Here is a 21,597-nt window from a genome sequence, read left to right as displayed (position 1 = left end):
TACTATCCCAGTGACAAGCAATTGTACTTTGAACTGGCAAACATACACTGAACATACATTCACATAAATTCGACACAAAATAAAAACACACATGAATACTGTACTGCAAATGTAGGCTATAGTTCGCCTTCAGAAAACTCAGTGCAAATTGAAATTTTAAAAGAAAAAAGGAAAGAGTTCATTAAAACTATAAGTGCCCAGTACATTTTATTTTGGTCCAATTAGAAGTTGTATATTTTTTTATTTAAATTGAACCAGTCCTGTGTACAATCAGAATCATTAGCATAAAGTAGCTTAAATGCACAGTAATCAGTTGTAACACCTGGCAGTTGTACTTCCTATAAAGCTATCTTAAGGGGTGACTATCCCCCTGATTCTATCTCTCTCCAGGGAGGTCAGAGGTCAACTTTAAAGCAGCGTCCCCTCACTCAAGAAATTTCAAGGATGGTTTCCTCCTGCGTGATTTTAAACAGTCCTACCATACTGATTGGGTTTAAAAACTAAAGTTTAAATCAGTTAATTTCACACTTTGATGCTGTTTAATTCATAATCTGCTCTTACAGGGTGGATAACGTCGCCTCTCATCACCCTTCAAATGCCCCTGAGCTGATAAGATAAACTTCTACGCTACTGAGAGCTGCAGAGAAACTCCAAGCAAGACCTCACTCAGGTGCCTGCAGCTGCGTCGGGCCACTTGTGTATCACTGCTGCCGTCTTGTCCTGAACTGGCAAGAGTCACATCCAAAGAGTACACACTGAATGTTGGTTCTCGTCTATGGTGCCACTTTGGGGCTAGGTGGCTGTTTGACCTTTCAGTGAATGTGCTAATGGTGCCAGCGAGTCCACTATGAACTTGATCTCAGTGGGACTGCTTAAAGATACAATAGTGAGGTCTAACAGAACAGGACCAGGGCAGAAAGCAAAAAGAGAATGTGTATAATGTAGCAGCAGAACTAATCTGATGTTGTGTGTATTTCAGTTTCTAAAAGTTTCTAAAATGTTTTCTGCATTAAGTACTTTTACTTTGAATATTTTAGGTACATTATCCTGATAATTCTTACATACTTTTACTTAAGTACCATTTTCAATGCAGGACTTTTACATGTAAGAGAGTACTTTTTCAGTGTGGCATTAGAACTCTCACTTAAAGGATCTGAATACTTCTTCCACCACTGGTGTTTTGAAGCCTTTCCAGTGATCATCAAGCCCAGAGGGATACAGTCCTGATTTGTCGATCTATTCCTCATCTGGTACTATGTCTCAAGCACATGTGGTTTGTCCTCAGTGGGATTCAGCAGATTAGGTCCTCGCAGCATGCGTCCTTCCTTTTTAAATTTATTTTCAATTGTTTTGTTTTGGACTTTGTGTAATCAAGGTTGGTAATTGGTAGTTGAGTCAAATTTTGTACAGTGTATCCCGCCTTTTCACTGTATGGTGTCACATAATGTTCATACATGGTATCTATACAACAACCAATCACTCATGTTTGTGTCGGAGGTTTATGATCAGAGTTTTTCTCCCAGCAAATAACTGAACTGACATGCAAATTGATGCAAATGTTATTGTCTGTCACACTCAAACACTGACCATAAAGTGCAACACACCTGCCTTCCATCACGCAGCTTTACTGTAACATGCTTTTGAACCAGCTGACACCCCCACACACACACACACACACACACACAGGAGGAGTATTTCAATCACTTGGGTGAGCAATAGAGGGCAGTCACATGCTGTGTGTGTGACTTTTTGGCACAGTTGCTGGCATCTCCAGTTTGGTAACATGCACACTGGCTGGCATCTCCAGTTTGGTGACATTTTGCATTGTAAATAGTGCTGAACACGTGCTTTAGGATAAAAATAGTGGCTGCTTGTAGCAAGGTTGTGCGTGTATGCTTATTTATACCATCTTCTCAGTCAGTACTTGCAGTTCTATTACTGTTTTTGGCTCTCTCTGTATGAATTCATGTGATACTTTTGGAAAATCTATCGTCTCTGTCTGCCCATGGTTACGCACACGAACCTTTAAACTATGTTGGTGAGGCTCTACGCCACTGTTCTGATGGTGTAAAGTTTCTCTACATTTAGTCAGAGTGACACACACATGACTGTGCTTGGGGCCCCTGGCTTTGGATGAGGGGTGTCCGGTTCCTCACTTTCTCAATGTTCGTATGAGGGCAGGAAAAGGCAAAGGCGGCAAGCTCCTAGGAGAGAGTGGCATGATGTAGAGAGTGGTGTAATGTGGAGGTGTGTCTGCAAGGGGTGGACTTAAATAATTTGATTGAGAGATCTAGAGCAGATATTTTTCCACTGAGCTCTTTGCCCGATCTGTACATTTCCCGCCCAGTGCAACACTCCCACAACACACCCCCTAATCCCTGCCTCGGACACACTGAGTGTCCCAAACTTCCCTTGACCACACCTACACTGCTAACCAAACTAATAACTAATGCCAAATTTAGGATCCACCTGTTGCCTGCTGGAGGAGGATTAAGCTTTGTTGTGTGGAACAGAAGGGGATGGTTTGTGGAACAGGGTGAGGTATGGTGTGTGACCCCTTTGACATGTGATCTGAAATAGAAAGGGATTTATTGCTGTTGGGAAGTGACAATGACAATGGGAGCCCAGGCGTCAAAGACGAGCCCCTCTCTGCTGCCCCATTAAAAATGTTGAGTCATAGCTGGTGGCGTGATGGACTCTGACTTGGGTTCATCTAAGGTCCAACACCTGTGCAGTGCTACTATTTTTCCCTCTATAGATGATGCTTCACAGATTTGTAGCTCGGAAAAAAAAAAAAATTCTTCAACACAATACTGCAAATGTTGCACCTCATGAGTAAGATGCACCACATTAGAGAGAGTTTATAATTCTTTAAAAGGCCAGTCAACATTATGTAACATGGGCATTTTAGGGCCCAAATTTGGTCCTCAGCAAACCTTCCACTCATCCTCAGATACATTGTTTATTTAAACAGGAATCTTAAAATGTAATCACAGCACTTTCTCTCACTTTCCATTATAGAAACCAGACGCCCTTGTCTTTGAGAAAACCTCAGTTTTCGGTTGCACATCATGGTCTTCCTATGCTCTCCCTTCAGCCAATAGTAGTTAAGGTCATATGAGCTTCCTGCTGCGCGTGCCCCGACCTCTGCGGGAGGACCTCAAGATCAAGATTCTCTATACGTGAAACTTGTGCGGGTGTCAGTCTATCCCAGCCGGACGGACACAACACAGTTTGCAACACAGGACGCACCAGACCGATAACTTTGGCGTTCTCTTTTGGATTTTACGTTTCCCTCCGTTTCTTTGTTGCTTAAGTGCTAAGGTTTAAATCGGGACTTGTTGTCCTTTTGGGGGGGTTTCACGTGTCTCCACTTGGCACCAGACGCATCTGTCATCGACTGCTACTGGGTGCCTGGAGCTGTCAAAGTCATGCCGGCCGGGTTTCAGCAACTTGGAGGGGAGGTAATTTTCGTTCTTTAGAGCTTTTCACAATGTGTAAATGTGGTTGTGTTTTTTTTCTTAGTTCTGTGCGCATATCACTGTTCGGTGCGTATTAGAAGACATTTTACGCACGGGTTTATCTCCGTCATATACAAAAAACGGGAGACCAAAAACAAAGATTGGTAAGAATGATACTGAATGAGATTATTTCTCTCAGGTTCGTTGAAAACATGCAAGGCAACGGCCTATATTATCATTTACATAAAATCTAAAGTAAAGAACAATTGAGAATAATAACAATCAACAATTTTCAACTTTGCAACAACCAAGTAACTACAATAAATGTGTCCGTTTCAGGGAGGAAAAAACATCAGATATGATCTGATTTTGAACAAGCCATGGCCCTTATTTAGTCCTGAGCAGTGACCTTGACCAGCCAAATATCTGAGTGTACAGGTCAGAGCCGATTGTGGCTTTGTTACAGGCCACCTAGTTTGACTGGTTCCTTTTCACCCTCATAAACAATGCCTGTGCTATGTGCTCCCTGCAGCTCTTTCTGAGAAATTAGGTCAGGTAGATGTATGAATCACTTTTAAGTGATTCAGTTTCATCTCTGATTAATTTTGAAACAAGAGTGAGTGGACTGTTAATCTGAAGAGAAAAACTCCTGAAGGCGCTTCAACACCAGTCTGTGAGAACGCTGTCTGTAACAGGGCAGGCTGATGCTCCAGGGATGTGGGAATGTCTGTTGCACCTCAGAAGTTACGGCTTCAATGTAAAATAAATCCTGCAAGCTTGGAAACTCAAACAAAGCAAAAAGCAAACACACTCTCGGAGTTCTAAGAAATCAGATTAATTCATAAGAGAAAAGTAAATTAATAACTGAGCATTCAACTATGTGATTTTTAATGAAATGCAGGTAACATGAAGTGTAATAGAGCATAACTGGCTGCTTCTGATGTTCTACCTTTTCCATTGCAAGGACACAAACACACACACACACACACACACACACACACACACACACACACACACGCACACACACACACTTTTGTTTTGGTTCATGAATACTACACAGCACTTATCTAGAGACTCAACACAGCAAGGTCAAGACACAGTGTTACAGACGCACGCTAACTTAAACTTAAACTGCTGAATGATCTGAATACAATAGAACAGAATACAATACAATGCAGGAAGATCAGCTTTGCTCATTTTAGTCATATCATCTTTTTGTTGTCAGGAGGTCCACATCACCAAAATGCCAACTTAACAGGAAGCCATAATGGGTGTGTTTTTTCTGTTTATCCAGCAGGTCTTGAAATATTTCATAAACCCTCCAAAAACATGTATATCTGTTATTGAGTTATGTCTTTAGCATTGGGATGCTATGGTAACTAATCTGCCAGTTAATGAAATGGCTCTTTGAGACTGAAACACTATGCTGGAGGGGAAGACCTCATCTCCCCAAGGCTGTCTCGTCTGTCACCGTGGAGACAGGTGCCTGTAGCCTGATGGGGAAGTTAAAGTTCAGGCGTCAATAGAAAAGTAGCCTGTGAAGTCATGGACAGTGCTGAAGAGACTGTCTCGCATCAGGATCACAGTTATATATAGTTGATGTTGGAGGGAGTAGAGCTACAGTGCTGAAACAAAGCCCAGTTATTCACTTAAGCTCTCTAATTATTTGTGTTTGTGTTTGTACTCCAGACATTGACTGGAACCTTTGTTCTCTCAGTCTTCACTGCTGTCCTGGGATCTCTGGAGTTTGGATACAATATCGGCGTCATCAATGCACCTCAGAAGGTAAAAACAAAGAACAGATCACTAGGCTAGATTATCAAAATTGGCCAATAAAAGCCAATTTAAAGTTCCAAACCTGGAGAAGCAGTGGCAGCAAAAACTGTCCTGTCCTGTTAGTAGTGTCCTGTACACTGTCCTGTGACTCCCATGAATGTCCCGGGACAGTCAGACACTGTTCTGTACACTGTCCTCTGACTCCCAGACACTGTCCTGTGACTCCATGACTGTCCCGGGACAGTCAGACACTCTCCTGTACACTGTCCTGTGACTCCCAGAAACTGTCCTGTGACTCCATGACTGTCCCTGGACAGTCAGACACTGTCCTGTACACTGTCCTGTGAATCCATGAATGTCCCGGGACAGTCAGACACTGTCCTGTGACTCCACGACTGTCCCGGGACAGTCAGACACTGTCCTGTACACTATCCTGTTACTCCCAGACACTGTCTTGTGACTCCATGACAGGACAGTGTCTGGGAGTCACAGGACAGTGTACAGGAGAGTGTCTGACTGTCCCGGGACAGTCATGGGAGTCACAAGACAGTGTACAGGACACTACCAACAAGACAGGACAATTTTTGCTTCCACTGCTGCTGGTCAACTGAGCTGTTTCTCATTTTTTCCTGATGTTACAATGTGGAGTGTTTGACGCCTCAACATCGGCCTCAAACATTGCCGATTGTGTTCAGAAAATAAACTTGTACATGATGCAAAGGAGATAAATGCAAGGGAGTCAGAGGTACACTTTATATGATCACCATAGGCATCTCAGTTGTGTTTATGTATACACAGCAATGCCAAAACATGACTGCCTCTGGTGTGACTGGAACGAGAGGGTATTGCTGTCTGGTTTATGAGGAAAGTAAGGTTAGGCTAAATGATTAGTTTTCTGTTACATCCAGAAGGCAACATGGTACTGAACACACTTATGTATGGAGCCTTTGCATAAAAACGCTGTATGTAAATATATATATATAGATAGATAGAGGCACATGATTTTTTTTAAACTTGACTTGCTCTGACTGCTCATATTGCAGCCACATCTGGTGTTCCAGTATGAAGGCATGCTTGGTGACTGTATGTGAGAAATGTATGATTTTACGACTGCCCATATAGTGTATGTATGTTGCTCTTTTATCAGGACTTAAGTCAATAAATACTTCCACTTAATTCCATATATTAATATGTCACACAACACTTCACAGTATACACTGTTGTTTGGCATTAGTAACACATTTACAGTCAGTCAGAAAGATGAATGGACACAGATAACTAAAGCCAAATCAGGTAGTTTTTCTCTGACTCGGCTGCTTAACTACAAACACCACTCAGCTGATTCACTGGGACACTGACACCTGACTAGAAGCTGTCTTTATGTGTGCGTATGACATTATTAGACAGTTTTGTCGGCCATTAAAATAGAGCCGTTTTAGAAGGAGGCAGCTAAGTGTTGGCTGTTCATATATTTCTCTAATTTATCCTTTCTTTTTTCTGCTGTGTACATCTTCCATATGGATTTTTTCCCCTGCTGTTTTGACTTTACTGTTGACTTTTACATTTGTATAAATGTATTTTCATCTCAGGAGCTAATAGTAAAATCCTGTCCCTGGCCAACTTCTAAGTGTGAACAGGGTTCTTTGAAGATTTTCAGTTTTAGCGCCCACACAATACCTCAATTTTTTTTTTAAAACACTTATTTGAGAAATATAAGCATGTTTTTAGGAAACCCATACTAAAAATGTAGTACATTTGGACATTCAATGCCAGCTTTCAGTATCGGTACTGAAACATTTTGGTTGGCACCTGTCTTATTTCTTATTCGTCTTCATTTGTTTCTGTTTGACTCCTAGGGAGTTGAACTCTCGGGTCGATCTGTTGTTTAAAATTACTCAGGCTTTCTCTGGGTCTCCTGTCCCCTCTGTTCCCCGTCCAGATCATTGAGGCGGACTATAATGCTACATGGGTGCACCGGTATGGAGAGCCTATCCCCACAGGGACCCTCACCTCCCTCTGGTCCCTGTCCGTGGCCATCTTCTCCATTGGTGGCATGCTGTCCTCCTTCTGTGTGGGCTTCATCTCCGAGTGGCTGGGCAGGTAGGGAAACACAAAGGATGCCACACATAATTAAGGGATTTCTAATGGAATTGGGAGTTTGTATTTTGCCTGTTGCATGAACCCAAGCTTATTTAAACTATTGAAAACACCATATATGCTCCAGGCTACAACTGATTTACTACATTACATTTTAGGTTCCTATTATCAGCTATGTCAGTGGTTGCACATTTTACTATCTGTCCAGTATGAATACTCAGGCACTAGAGTTTACATGCATATCACTGTTTGATTCACTTGTGCAAAAAACAGAGCAAGAACAATTCAAACAGAAATACTTGTGTGTATCACACTTAAATAACCTTAATTACTAGAATACACAGTATACATACTGTATAGTTTAAGTAAACTACAAAACTCTTCCTGAATCCATGCTACCTTACGTTTGGACAATCTGGTAAATTGTGAAATATTTCAGTAGCCAACTCTATGAGTCATGATACATCAGTGTTTGCTTTACACCCTGCATGGATCCAAAATGGATGCCAACATCTACTCTATAGTCACTTAGGGAAAACTCTGCCTAGGATGTTCTCCATCGTCCCAGTTTCCCTCTGTAATCTGAGCTGGGATGCAAACTGGACTGCAGGCCACAGCTTGCATTGACTGAAAGGGGAGCTTAACAGAGCTGGCAGCACTGGGTCAGGAGGGGGGTAGCGTTCGGCTTAGGTGCACTCAGGACAAGGACATCCTAAAAAAAGCAGCGGACACTGGTGTGGCTGGTTGAGACGGTGGGAGCTGCTGTGACCTCTGAGGTCAGAGTAATTTAGATGTAAGTCTCCAGGGCACAAATAAGAGTTTTTAACAGTAGATCATATTGTTTGGAGGGTGCGACAGACTGGAATAGGAAAATAACAGATGTGAGCACAGACGGAGCAGTGAGCAGTATGCTTTGAAATTAGGTTTTGCTCACTGTGCAGATGATGTATGGGCAGAAGGCTGCTCTAACACACATTCACTTACAGTGAGTATGTCATTTTAAGATTTTTTTGGTAATTGAACATTTTTGTGAGAAAAAAAAAAAACATATCAGACCCAAATTATTATTCAAAGCAGAACATTTTTATACGTCTAAAACATGTTTGGGGGATCATATAAAATATGTGGGAAACATAACCTTTTGGCATGGTCTGAAAATAACTTCAGATATAATGCCAAACTGCAAGAGTGAGGCTGGTAAATGTGTCCTATTTAAGTTTATTTAAGAATAACTATTCATTTCAGTCAGGAATTCAGCAACTCACTAAAGCATTCAATGTTGTTGTATGATACTGCCCTCTGGAGGCAAAAGTGATCTGTCTACTTCATCTACACCCACCATACCTTATATCAAACAACACACAGACTATAGTATAAACAAATCTACTGTATACTGTTCATTATTCAAATAAAGTGTGTGCTGTAGTATTCTTCAAGTCAATCTTTGGACGAACATTTTTTACAGGACTAAAAGTTATTTTTATGTTTACCATAATTTTATGTTGCAAGTGATTTGAAAAGAGTGTGTTTTGTTTTTCCAAACAGCCTCTCAGCAAAAAAGAAAAAAAAAATGTAAAAAAATACTCTTAAGTGTTTAAGTTAATGCTAATCTTCTGGATGATAAGTTAAGACTTTTGTTCCAAATGTAACACCCCCTCCAGGACTCTTTGATAATGATGATGATAATAGGTCAAGTTAAGATTTAAAAGCTGTTGAATTACTTCAAAGATGCTTGTCTGTGTATTTTCCAGGAGGAAAGCCATGCTCATAAACAACATGTTTGCCTTCATTGGGGGGAGTCTGATGGGGTTGTCCAAGCTCTGCCGCTCCTTCGAAATGTTGATCCTCGGGCGCTTTATCATTGGCATCTACTGCGGTGAGCGCTCCACTGTTCATTAGGTTATCTCCTTCACACTTTATAGACAAGTTTCTGTCTCTCATCCAACTTTTCCTCTCTGCAGGGTTGGCATCAGCCTTGACACCGATGTATGTGGGTGAGATAGCTCCTACGAGTCTGCGAGGGGCACTGGGCACGCTGCACCAACTGGCTATAGTCACTGGTATTCTCATAGCACAGGTATGACAGCACATTATGATATAGATGTTGCAGAGATTAAAACCTTTATGTATGAACCCCAGCTGCAATGTCCCATTATGTCAACAAGTGTTTCCCTGAGTTTTATGTTAATATGTTGTAATAGCCTTTTCTTGAAACGTTTTTATATATAATCTTATGCCCTCACACTTGACCCTTCTCCCGATGCAGCTCCTCGGTCTTGAGTCGTTACTGGGGGTTGAGGACTTGTGGCCAGTTCTGTTGGGTATAGCCATTGTGCCGGCTGTATTTCAGATGGCACTTCTGCCTTTCTGCCCCGAGAGCCCCCGCTTCCTCTACATCATCCGCTGCCAGGAACACCAAGCCAAGAGAGGTGAGCTGGGCTGGAGTACTCCAGACTGGTCTTAGGATGTCTTTAAGATCTTGGTTTATATACTGGAGTAAGCTTAAAAATGTTGCTGTCACTTTCATCCCCTTTAACATAATTGTAATTTGTGGTTCATTTTGTGAGGTTAAAACTAAAACCCAAATATACCATAGGGAAATTATGATAACTTTTATTGTTTTCATCGCCAGTCACAGCTAAACTGGCACACAGAAAGTTAGCAGCCGTAGTCTCGTGAGTAGGTATAACAGCCTTCTTCAAAGCATATGTTACTATATTTAGTTATTATATACGTTTTTTTATTGAATGACAAATTTGCTAAAACAATTACTGTACGATGGAATATACATATTTTTCCCTATTTTTTTTAACCAGAACATACCCCACCCATATCCCACCCTCCCACCCAATTACAAACAAACCTGCATTAAGAAATTCCTACAAGAGATGATTTAAATCACAGTCTAAATTAAGAATGGCAGAAACGAAATACACACATAAATAGGATGGAATAAAATAAATAAAAAAGGGGAAGGGGGTAGCTACTCTGATATTGTTGTAGTTGGTTTCTCAAAAAATGTCAAGAACGGGCGCCATATTTTGTAAAATTTATTCTCAGATCCCTGGGTAGTTAACGTATTTTCTATAAATTCATACAGGACATAAAGTCTCTAATCCAATGCGAGTGGGAAGGAGGAGCAGGGTCTTTCCACTTGAGTAAGATGATCCCTACGAGCCAGTAAGGAGGTAAAGGCCAATACCTTAAGCTTCACTTTAGGCAAGCCCAAATTTGGAGAAATGCCAAAAATGCCAGTAAAAGGGTTCGGCTCGATTTGATGGTGAAGTACTTCAGAAATTGTTTGAAAGACTGATGTCCAGAACTCAGTCAAGGTGGGACACGTCCAATAAATGTGAAAGAGTGACGCAGGTGCGCTCTTACAGCTATCACAGGTCGGTTCCACATCAGGGAACATACGAGCTAGTTTGGTTTTAGATATGTGGATACGATGTACTACTTTAAATTGCACAAGAGCATGGAGGTAGAGTGTATCCGATCCAGGACTGAATCCCACATGTGATCTGTGAAGGTAGAACCTAGGTCCTGCTCCCACATGGTTCTTATACCTGCTAATGAAGGGCTATCCAACTTCGAAATAAGGTTGTAAAAGACAGAAATTGTGCCTTTTAATGTGGGGTTAACAGAAATAAACATATCGACAGGATTGGCTGGGGGTTTATTAGGGAATTAACTTCTGTATATAATGCCTGATTTGTAGAAATCTGAAAAAGAAATTGTCTTTACGAAACCAAAGCTTTTTTGTCAATTGAGAGAAACTAGCAAATATATCATTAATAAATAAATCGCGATGCGTTTTAAGCCTTTTTTTATGCCAGATCTTAAATGCACCATCCACCATCGATGGAGCAAACAAATGATTAGCTGCAATTGGGCCGAGAAGTGAAAAAATCTGCAATCCAAAATTCTTCCTAAATTGGGTCCAGATTCGAAGGGAGTGCTTAATCACGGGACTACTGTTGGGAATAGCAGAAGAGAGTGGGAGTGCGGCGCTTAAGAGGGCAGATAGAGACAGTTGGCTAATAGCGCTGGACTCCATTGTTACCCAGACTGGGGCTGAGTCGTCGAGGTGAACATGCACCCAATACACTAAAGAATGAATATTAGCAGCCCAGTAATAGTACTGGAAATTAGGGAGGGCCATTCCACCTGTTTGTTTGGGTCTTTTAAGAAAAGCTTTCCATAACCGAGGGTGTTTACCATTCCAAATATAATTTATCATTAAAGAGTCAAGGGCCTGAAAAAAAGGATTTGGGGAGAAAAATGGGGAGACATTGGAAAAGATATAGGAACTTTGGGAGTACTATATTTTTGAAGATATCTTTATAAATTTTTTTTGCAGTTCCACAAGTACAACATATATATCATTATTTGTTTATAGTTCCAAGCCAGTCAGGAGACTGTGGATTTGGCTACAATGGTTGGATCATGCTGAACATGAAGACATTTTATTGACATTTTCTGTATTTTTGTTGCTGTTGAATGAGTACCACAATAATATAAATCTCATGAGAGAAGGCTGAGATGCTGAAGTGAATTTAGACTTACTTACTTTGTGTTTGTTGGTTTCTAAAAATCTGACCTGAGGATGAGACAGCAAGACTGAATTCCTATTTTGGGGTAAACTACTACTTAAGTCTTCTATTCAAGTTGAGCAAAGAGCTGTACAAATACATTGTCTACAGATTTACTACACTATCTAATCACTTGCAGTACAGTATCTTGCTTTTTGTACTAAAGTACTCTTAGGTCACCTTATGTAACATGTATGGGGCTGAATGTACTCCAAGTGTCTAAAGGCCCTAAACCTTTGTGCAGGCCTGAGGAGGTTGACGGGCAGGCAGGAGGTGGGCAGCATGCTGGCGGAGATGAAAGAGGAGAAGAGGAAGATGGATATGGAGAGAAAGGTGTCCATCCTGGAGCTCTTTCGCTCTCCGCTCTACCGCCAGCCCATCATCATTTCCATCCTGCTGCAGCTCTCCCAGCAACTGTCTGGGGTCAATGCAGTGAGTTTAACATTATTCTTTATACTTCTGTTGTATGAGTGACATGAATACACCTTGCATAAAGTCTCAAAAAAAGATTAGTGCAAGTATAATATTAACATAATCATATCATGTGTTTACCCCTCTGGTCAGATTTTCTACTACTCCACCAGTATCTTCATGAAGGCAGGAGTCCAGAGTCCAGTCTATGCCACCATTGGAGCCGGGGTGGTAAACTGTGCCTTCACTGTGGTCTCGGTCAGTAACACGCCCTCATCTTGGCTTTTTGATGTCTCTCTTCCTTCCTATCAAATAATCCAATTGTAAATGTTCAATCTTTTGTGAATTTAGTATGAAAAAGATTACTGTCCTGTTATGTACCAAAGTGTGTCTCTATTACTGTTTAACATTGTTATCAAAGAGCAGATAAGCTAGCACGGCTGGTTCTTCTCGTGCCCGTTTCTTAGACATTCCTGCATCCAAATAGATCAAGTTTGGTTTAGCAGGTCAAGATGTTTCGTCATTAAACGGATCAAAAAGCAGGATTTACTAACCACACTTTCAGCATGACTCTTTGGATGGCAATGTTGGTCGGTCGACAAATGTTTTACAATAATCCTACTGACTTTGGTGATCCCGAATCATCACTGTTCAACCTCACAGAGCTGCTAGCAATACTGTAGAATCTTGCTCTTGTTTTGACATATTTGTCATATTTCTGTACAAACTAGGTGGACAACTAACCTTAGCAACTACAGTAGAATATGTAAGTTTTACCTCAAATTACCTACTGAGGATAACAACCTCTCAATTACCACATTTTATTTTTATTAACAGCTCTTCCTCATAGAGAGGATGGGTCGACGGACGCTCCACATGCTGGGACTTGGTGGGATGTGCATCTGTGCCATCGTCATGACCACAGCTCTTGCTTTGTTGGTCAGTTTCTCAAAGATGCAAGTGTCCTGTACAGTTATGCATGTTTTCTCTACAAACTTCTGAACCCTTTTTCCTCCCACCTGATAGGACAGTGTCCCATGGATGAGCTACATCAGCATGCTGTCCATCTTTGGCTTTGTGGCCTTCTTTGAGATCGGTCCGGGACCCATCCCTTGGTTCTATGTAGCCGAGCTGTTCTCTCAGGGTCCAAGGCCAGCTGCCATGGCTGTGGCTGGCTTCTCCAACTGGACCGCTAACTTCATCATCGGCATGTGCTTCCAATATGTTGCTGTGAGTATTTCTTAACTTGAATAGCTGTTGTAGATGTCCTACAAAAATGTCCATAACACATCTAATGTTTTAATTTGGACTCCCCCGCATCTTTCCCCAGGACCTGTGTGGGCCATATGTTTTCCTGATCTTTGCAGCACTCCTCCTCTTCTTCCTCATTTTCACATTCTTCCGGGTGCCAGAGACGCGGGGGAAAACCTTCGACCAGATCGCCGCAAACTTCGATCAGCACTCTGCAGCAGGAATGATGGACATGGACATGGACCTGGACAAGCCCAGCACAGAGCTGGACTACTTGGGGGAGGAAAGCATCAACTGAGGATCCCCTGCCTGAAGAGAAATGGGACTGAGTACAGCTTGGGATGAACTGTGTGGGCCTGACTCCAAACTTTATTTTCTGACATGTATATTGAGGTCAATTGATGTATTCATATAGATTGCAGTGCCAAAGGTATGTGACAATTTAGGTATTTTTGAATTGTCCTTTGCTGGTTGCACTGCGATTACGGTTACGAATTGAGCCTTGACAAAGGCTAAAAACCTATGGATTAAAAGTTGACTACTGTAGTTTCAAGGAATAAGATGCACATCAGAACAAAGTGTCTGGACTGTTGAGGCATTGACTGCCCATGTGGTAGGATGTTATTCCATGGTGATGCACTTGGTGACATATTGAAAGACGGAGGTGGAGACTTTGGAATTCCTGCACTTTATCTACAAAGACATCCAAAGTTTTCAGTTTGGAGGTAAACCCACCCCAAAGAACTAGGATAGATAGAGCCAGATTTGCTTGCATATTTTGTACTAAAGCTGGGAACACTCCAACTATAGGATCATGGTCTGAAAATTGCAATTGTAATGGGTCTAACTGGTTAAGATTTAAATCCTAAAACCTCTTTACATTATACAGTAACATGGACATGGGTTTTAAACAAATACTTTATTGGTACAAACTGAAAATTTCCCATAATGGCAAGTATTGAAACATTGAATATCGAAAAGGTGGTCAGAAATTGTTTTATTCTTGATTAGGTTTAGATTAAAATTATAATTTTGCCAGTTTTAGATTTAGAGGCAAGGTTCTTGTGCAGCAGCATGAGTTTAGACAACATTTAACATTTGGTATGTTTAAGAAAAGAACATTTTTATTCAAATTTAAATAAGTTGGTCATCTGTATCAAAACTCAGGTATTGGATCAGTGTAGAAACATTTCAAATGGTACCCAGCCCTAACATGTCAGCGGTTCATGGTGTCCCATTTTAACCAGCCACCCTTTCATTTTTAGAAAGAACCTCAGTCTTCATTGCCAAACTCAGCTTTCATTCATGTAGTCATTCCCAGCTTAAAAGGTGCAGTAGGTAAGACTTATAAAACTGTCATTTGCTGAAACTGACCCTATGTTTGAGTAAAACTACATGAAGCAGGTAATTAAAAAAAAAAAAAAAAAAAAATATCCGGCCCTCTGGCACCACTATTATATATTAGCAAAAATCCACAGCTCCCTCTTCAGATGCACCAATCATGGCCAGGGGGAGGGGGGTCCTAACTGTGTGTCAATCCCTGCTCATGCACACGCATTCATTCTCCCTTGTGGGAGGAGGAGCTTAGGAGACAGTTTTGGGCTTTAGCAGAAAGGGGGGAGGGACTGAGAAGTTGATGTTCAAATGTTTTGGCAAAGTCCTGGATCTTCGCAATCCTACCTACAGCACCTTTAAACTCAGGCAAAGTGCCATCATGACGTATATTTCCAATGAGAAACTCATTGCACAACCTGCAGAAATGCTACATTAAAAAGAAACAATCTTTTAGTACTTTGTGTACATGGTGTGTTATTTGGTAGTTTTTAAAACATTAAAATAAAGGTGTGGGGGTCTAAAAGTTCAATTCTTTAAGCACACCACTGTTTACCAGCCTGATACATGAGGAAGATTTTTGAATAACACAAGCGTCAATGTTTGTGCATTTTTCCTTCTGTCATGTGTGCAGTTCGCTGTCTAGTCTTTAAATGGTGTGTAGCACTACCTTCTGATGATTTGTATTGAGGTTGTTCAGAGAGGCTCTGCCATTTGTATAGAGTGAATAATGATGCCGTGGTCATGTTGAGTAAAGAATGCAAGTACTGTAAATGTTACTGAAAACCCCTATGAAGGCCTCCATTTATTTCTAAATAGTACTTAATAATTGTGCTGCATTAAATATTAAGTAATCCAATTTCAAAAACAAATAGTCAAAGTAGTATCTTGTAATCTGCACCCATCTTCAGACAAGAAATAAGGACTGTATCCTGAGATTTGCAAACATGATTTTTTTTAATTAGCATTTGAACTACTGACATTGCACATAATCCCCTCCAAAAGAAAAGCACACATACAAATAACTAAAAAAAAAAGTTTCCTTTCAATCTATCCTTAACTGAGGAGATGAACGGAATAGTATGTTTTAAGAGGTGGTAACAGAACTAAACTGACTCCCATAATGCACCACCAACCTCAAACCTGCTTGGTTTTCCCCTCTTCAACCAAATTTAAAACAAGTTAAATAAAAATCAAGGCTGGTTCCTCAATAAACTACTTGATGTGTCCCATCTAGGCAATTAAAGAAAAATCATTTTCAAAGGGGGGGTTGGAATAACTGGGCTACCAAGCAGATTGTCCATTTTCCCCCCCCCTTTTTTTTTTTTTTAAAGATGCATCAGCTTCTAAATATGCACCCACTTGTATTCCCCATTTCCCTAGCTCATCCCTCTTTTCAAAGTCATTGTCTAGACAGGACAACACAAGACAAGATGAGAGGGGAGGGGGCCTGAGGGATGACAGCGACACAGGGTGGGTTGGAGGATAGGGCAGTGCAGGGAGGGGAGAGCAGTGCATGTGTTCTGAAATAGGTCCAGCCCTCCAACCCTAGGACCTACGAAAACAAAGACAAAAATAAAGACGCAAGGGAGATACAGGAAATGAGAGAAAAAAACGTACAGAAACAAAGACATTAAAACACAAAAGACACCTGACCCTAAAACAAGGAATGTATCAACCTGAAATCCAGGGTCAGAGCTCAGAGGTTTCACTCTGAATTGTTCCCTGAATTAAACAAAGAACTCCTTAAAGACTCCTCATAAAAATCTTGCCACCCCTTTATCATTCCACCTTAAATCCAGCTACAGGAATACTTTAAACAGCCTGTTAATGCCTGTCATCTCGCCCTCTGTAAAAGATGCGACAAGTGCAACCCTACACCCTCGTGTCCCCCACCCTGCCTGACCCACCTCTCACCAAGGGTCACGAGACTGTCCTCTCACTAACGTCACTCTGCTGGTGCTGGGACTGTTGTGGCAGCTGCCTGCTGTGGGGAAGGAGACAGTTTAGATATTTTGTCAACACAACAAACACCAGTGATCATACAGATAAAAGGAATGACAAAAAAAAAAGAAAAAAAAAAGGCAGTGGTTTAACACCTTACCTCAGGTGATTTTGCTGTTTTGGGAGAGGTTTTGGGGGAGGCCTTTGGAGATTTTGATGTGGATTTAAGGTCAGCTGGTTTGGAGGTCTGTGGAGGGGTACCAGGCTCTGATGCAGACTTCTCTGTATCATTCTCAATGTGTAAAAGTACCAACATTGTGTTAAGCACGCAATAACAGTAAACACAAATGTCAGTTACAAAAAAAAAAAGAAAAACTTTCCATCTAAAATAGAAGTAAACGAGTGACATTGCACTCGTTTACTCTCTATTAAGGTATGCACCTTTTAAACCACAGGGACATTACAGATGTTTCTTTTGTATGAAACAAAAAAAAATAAATAAAAAGTTCTCATTTATTTTAGTGGCGCCCCATCAGCCCATTTTGTACAATGCATCATGGTCTACAAGCTACACACTGCTCTAGAAGATGAACGCTCTGATCAATATTTTTTGATTCCCTACATCAATCCTTTGATGTCACATCCTGTTTCAGGGCAACTTTGTGACTTGAGGCAAGTTGCAGAAGAGCCTTTATAATCCAATCTGTCTCCAAAAAACCCTCAAAATGTAAGTTCTTACTTGTTCCTTATAGATATTCTGCACTTGGGAGTCTTTAGTTGCATTTGGAAAATGACCCCAGTAGCTCATTTGTCAGTTACAGTACAGATACAGTTTACCGACCATAAAACCACTCACCTTCGAGGTAGAGGACTCGGAGTTCTTTTGCCTGCGCCGTCTAGACTGGCGGCGTTGTGGTTTCTGGCCCTCAGCTCCTTCTCCGTTGGTCTGGGGGCTCTCAGAGGCCTCGGTCTGCTTCACTTCGCCTTGCTCCCGGCTCTCTTCCGGAGCAGCCTGCTGGCCGTCAGCAGCCTGCTGACTGTCTGCAGCCTGCTGGCCGTCTGCAGCCTGCTCAGGAGGTGGCCGAGGACGGAACGGTCTGCAACAAGAAACCGTAAACTCAACTTTGCAGTTCTGCAATTCAGAAGCAGAAAAATAAAATAAACGTAGAATATAGGCAGTGTTGGCACCTGCGGTACGGGCGCCAGAATCTGCGCTGTGGCGGTCGCTGCGTTTGGTCCCCCTCTGCCAATCCGTTCTTTTGCTCTCCAGCCTCAACCTGACAGATCAAGCAGACAAAACCTCACGACAAGTCTGATGCAAAACAGTTCCATCTCTAGCCTAATACTTTCAAGAGATTCTTACTATATTTAAAAACTTCGCAAAGCTTCAAGATTAAAATAAGGTTTTCCAATGTTTAAAATCTCCCAAATTACCACTATTCCTATAGTTTTGAACTGTGTCGCAACTTTACTTCTTAAATACAAGCTTTACACTCATTTAACTCTGGGTTGTAGCCATATAGCTCTACAGTTAATTTATATAGCGTTTATATAAAAAAAAAGAAAAAAAAAAAAAAAAAAAGGACTCAAAGTTCTTTACATAAAGACAAACCATAAAAAGCAGAAAAAAAATACAAATGTATAATCTACAAAATACAACTTGGTTGTTGCTTCCCCTTGTAGCAATCCTTGTGCTTCAGCTTACATCTTGTGCTTCCTGCCGTGGTCTGCGGGGCCTACGGCGGCGCTGCTGAGGTCTTGCTCCATCGTTCTCTGACCCCTCACCCTCAACAGCAGAGGACTGGCCATCAGCTGGTTTGCTCTCGTCACCAGGCCTTGGGCTGCGGGGGAAGAACCGTCGACGGAAGCGGCGTTTGTTGGGTGCGTAACGACTGCCTTTGACTGGAACACCGCCTGGACCAGTTACATTGGCTGCTTCCGAGCCCTGAGGGACACCAAAGAGGGGCAGGAATGGAATTTTTTTTTAAATTAGACCTTAAACTTCTGTGGCAATGCCATACCATCAAATGGTTTCCGATTCTCACCTTGGCGGCTTCAATCACATCAAACTCTACGACCTCCCCGTCTCCAACACTGCGGAGGAATTTCCTAGGATTGTTCTTCTTGATCGCAGTCTGAGGAGAAACGTTGGACATTAAAGAATGGTTCCACATCAACCCATAAAAAATAAAAAATAAAATATGAATTCAAGAAAATGCACTTCGTCTTACCTGATGAACAAACACATCTTCTTTGGTATCATTCCTGTGAGAAATTAAACTTGAGTATTAGTACTGAAAAAAATGAATATGCACTAAAATTGTAGTGATGCAAGTAATACAAATATCCAAAAGTTATGTGGAGGAAACGCAGTACCTGTTTATGAAGCCATATCCATTACGCACATTGAACCACTTCACAGTTCCTTGGACCAAGGTGGCTACAGTAACAGGTAGCACATGATTAAATGCGTATCCCAGTGACATTTCACATAAGGTGCATTGTTATACAGCCATTCAAAGAGCATAATACTGACGGTTATCTTGCTTGTACCAATGGCACTCTTAACTTACATAAAGAAATGGGAGCTCTGTGTGTTAATCATTAACAGTAAGACTTTGAAACCTGGTCTGCACTAGGTCACGAGGGAGAGGGCTGCTAAACAACAAGGCTACATTTTTCTCATCTCAATGATGGTCATGAAAATCTAAATACATCACCCTTTACATACCGTTCCCCTGGAAATTGACCTAAACGCAATTAAATTGGAACGTTAGCTTCTCAGTTAAATGATTTGCACCTGTGGGGGCACGCGGGCACGTCCAGGTCGGAGCGCGCGACAGCTGATAAAGAGGAAATTTAGGTCACTTTAGGACACTAAAAACGCAAATAATATGGCTTCCTTTTGCTTTGCTTCTTAGTGCAGAAAACAAAAAAAAGCCGCTAAAAGACGATAAATGAATGTGCTTATTTTTTTACAGTCTAAGGGGGGAACCAGACATGTTCTAGTGACCCAGTTTTGGATTAGCCGAACTATGATTTAAATTAGGCCTAACGTTCCTACATTTTTTTCTGCCAATAAAAGCTCTTAAGCTGGTATTTGGTTTCCACAGTGGAGGTTTGACTTAATTGGTAACGTTAGTTGCTTCCCACAAAACCCATGTGTGAAACTCCGCACACGTGTTGCTCCAAAAACCTAAAAAAAACATGACTGATTGACCGTTATTCGTCGATTTAGCTTAAGTGGTACCACAGAAGATAAAAACAACACATTTTTTTACATTAGTGGGACCACAATGCATCAAACGATATGCTGCAACAACATAAATCTGTTTATCTCACTCATATCCATAAAGCGCACATGGATTCAAACTAAAGTTGGTAGTTTGAAATATTCCTGAACAATTTTCCACACACAGGTCTGTATCATTAACACTCTCTACACCCACCTATGACTTTCCTCTCCGGCTGTGGCTCGTCTTCCACAGGTGCCGATGGTGGAGCGCTCTGCGCCTCAGCGTCGGTCATGCTCGCTGTCGGATTGCTACTCACTCCGGAGTCCCCTCCCTCCTGTTCTTCCCGAAACCTTCTTCTTCTTCTTCTTCTTCTTCTTCTTTGAGGTTTCCCGGCAGTTGGCATCCTTGACGTTGCATTACTGCCTCCTTCAGGATATAGTCTTCCTCAAAGTCGTGTAATTACTCCTCTCATAAAACCAAATAGCTTTCTGCCCTTTGACTTTCTCTACATTTTAATATACTTCTTATGGCTTCTACCTGACATGCAAAATATTCTCATTGTACTGTCAGCAAAATGTATCAAAAGTAAAAGTACTTTGCCACTAAATTATTACATTATTAATATGAATGCATAGTAGCATACTGTTGTAGCTGATCCAGGTGCAGCTACATAGTTCGAACTAGTTCTCCTTTAGATACAGTTAGGTAGTTTAGCTCAGTGGTTCCCAACCTATGTGTAGGGCCCCTCCAAAGGGTCACAAGATAAATCTGGGGAGTTGTGATATGATTAATGGAGTATAGAAAAGAAAACCCCAAGTTCTGCTACACAATCTCTACATTTTGTGAAATATTGTATAATTTGACCTCTTTCTTTGGGCCTCAAAATTTTATTTACATGAAACCATCTCAGACGTTTAGAGGGGAAATGTCACTTTGGTGAAACTGCTAACAACTCAAAAACATCTGAAATGTGACAAGGGGCCCCAAGTAGACACTGTATAGAGTAGCATAAAATGGAAACTTGTTGAGTGGGTTTATCAGACAAATGCTGTCTTTAATAGGAGGAAGGAAATACTTGCTCCAACATGATGCATTTGGTTCATATGGTTATGAGGATGATGGATGGGATTTCTTTTATTCACAGTATCATATATGATGTGTTAATCTATTATTACCGAGAAGAAAGAGAGAGAGAGAGAGAGAGAGAGAGAGAGAGAGAGAGAGAGAGAGAGAGAGAGAGAGAGAGAGAAAGAATTTTCCTTTTGGAGTTACAATAACTATGCCTTTAACTACAGCCCTCAGCACATAGGTCATAGGAATCCAGTTTCACAGCACTAAATTTAACCCAGCAGCTCTAAGGACTGCCAAGTTCAACGTAACCATTCGCTGTGCACAGAAACCATGAGTCTCTGGACAGAAAAAAGACTCTAATTAGAACTGTAATTATTACTATAGCAGAGGGAATTACAGCCAGCAGAGGAGCACACTGACAGGACG

The 21,597-nt window shown here is 41.3% G+C and overlaps 2 protein-coding genes across 2 annotated transcripts; one reads left to right on the top strand and one right to left on the bottom strand.

The window, feature by feature from the left end:
• Positions 1 to 3,431: 3,431 nt before the first annotated feature.
• LOC120573385 (solute carrier family 2, facilitated glucose transporter member 4-like) lies at positions 3,432 to 13,886 on the top strand. The gene is made up of 11 exons (XM_039823094.1): positions 3,432 to 3,464; positions 5,151 to 5,246; positions 7,177 to 7,337; positions 9,086 to 9,210; positions 9,296 to 9,411; positions 9,601 to 9,763; positions 12,171 to 12,358; positions 12,491 to 12,595; positions 13,175 to 13,276; positions 13,364 to 13,567; positions 13,668 to 13,886. The coding sequence occupies exons 1-11, from the start codon at positions 3,432 to 3,434 to the stop codon at positions 13,884 to 13,886; spliced, it is 1,512 nt and encodes a 503-aa protein (XP_039679028.1).
• Positions 13,887 to 15,853: 1,967 nt separating this feature from the next.
• LOC120573384 (Y-box-binding protein 2-A-like) lies at positions 15,854 to 20,517 on the bottom strand. Its single transcript, XM_039823093.1, is given in 11 exon segments — positions 15,854 to 16,475; positions 16,838 to 16,907; positions 17,025 to 17,156; positions 17,721 to 17,961; positions 18,053 to 18,141; positions 18,570 to 18,809; positions 18,910 to 18,999; positions 19,096 to 19,129; positions 19,241 to 19,304; positions 20,314 to 20,452; positions 20,455 to 20,517. Coding segments are annotated over 10 exon segments (1,131 nt in total). The 3' UTR covers positions 15,854 to 16,475; positions 16,838 to 16,868.
• Positions 20,518 to 21,597: the final 1,080 nt, after the last annotated feature.

Source organism: Perca fluviatilis, chromosome 14 (assembly GCF_010015445.1).
Source record: "Perca fluviatilis chromosome 14, GENO_Pfluv_1.0, whole genome shotgun sequence".
Taxonomy (NCBI): domain Eukaryota; kingdom Metazoa; phylum Chordata; class Actinopteri; order Perciformes; family Percidae; genus Perca; species Perca fluviatilis.
The sequence above is the reverse complement of the archived record's forward strand: the minus strand, read 5'-3'. Positions and strand labels throughout refer to the sequence as shown.

What these genes read in the sequence shown, in the direction of transcription:
- LOC120573385 (XM_039823094.1), top strand. Translation starts at nt 3,432, where the DNA reads ATGCCGGCCGGGTTTCAGCAACTTGGAGGGGAG. An exon ending in CTGGTATTCTCATAGCACAG is followed by an intron (nt 9,412 to 9,600) that starts GTATGACAGCAC and finishes CTCCCGATGCAG; the next exon opens with CTCCTCGGTCTTGAGTCGTT. An exon ending in TGTGCTTCCAATATGTTGCT is followed by an intron (nt 13,568 to 13,667) that starts GTGAGTATTTCT and finishes ATCTTTCCCCAG; the next exon opens with GACCTGTGTGGGCCATATGT.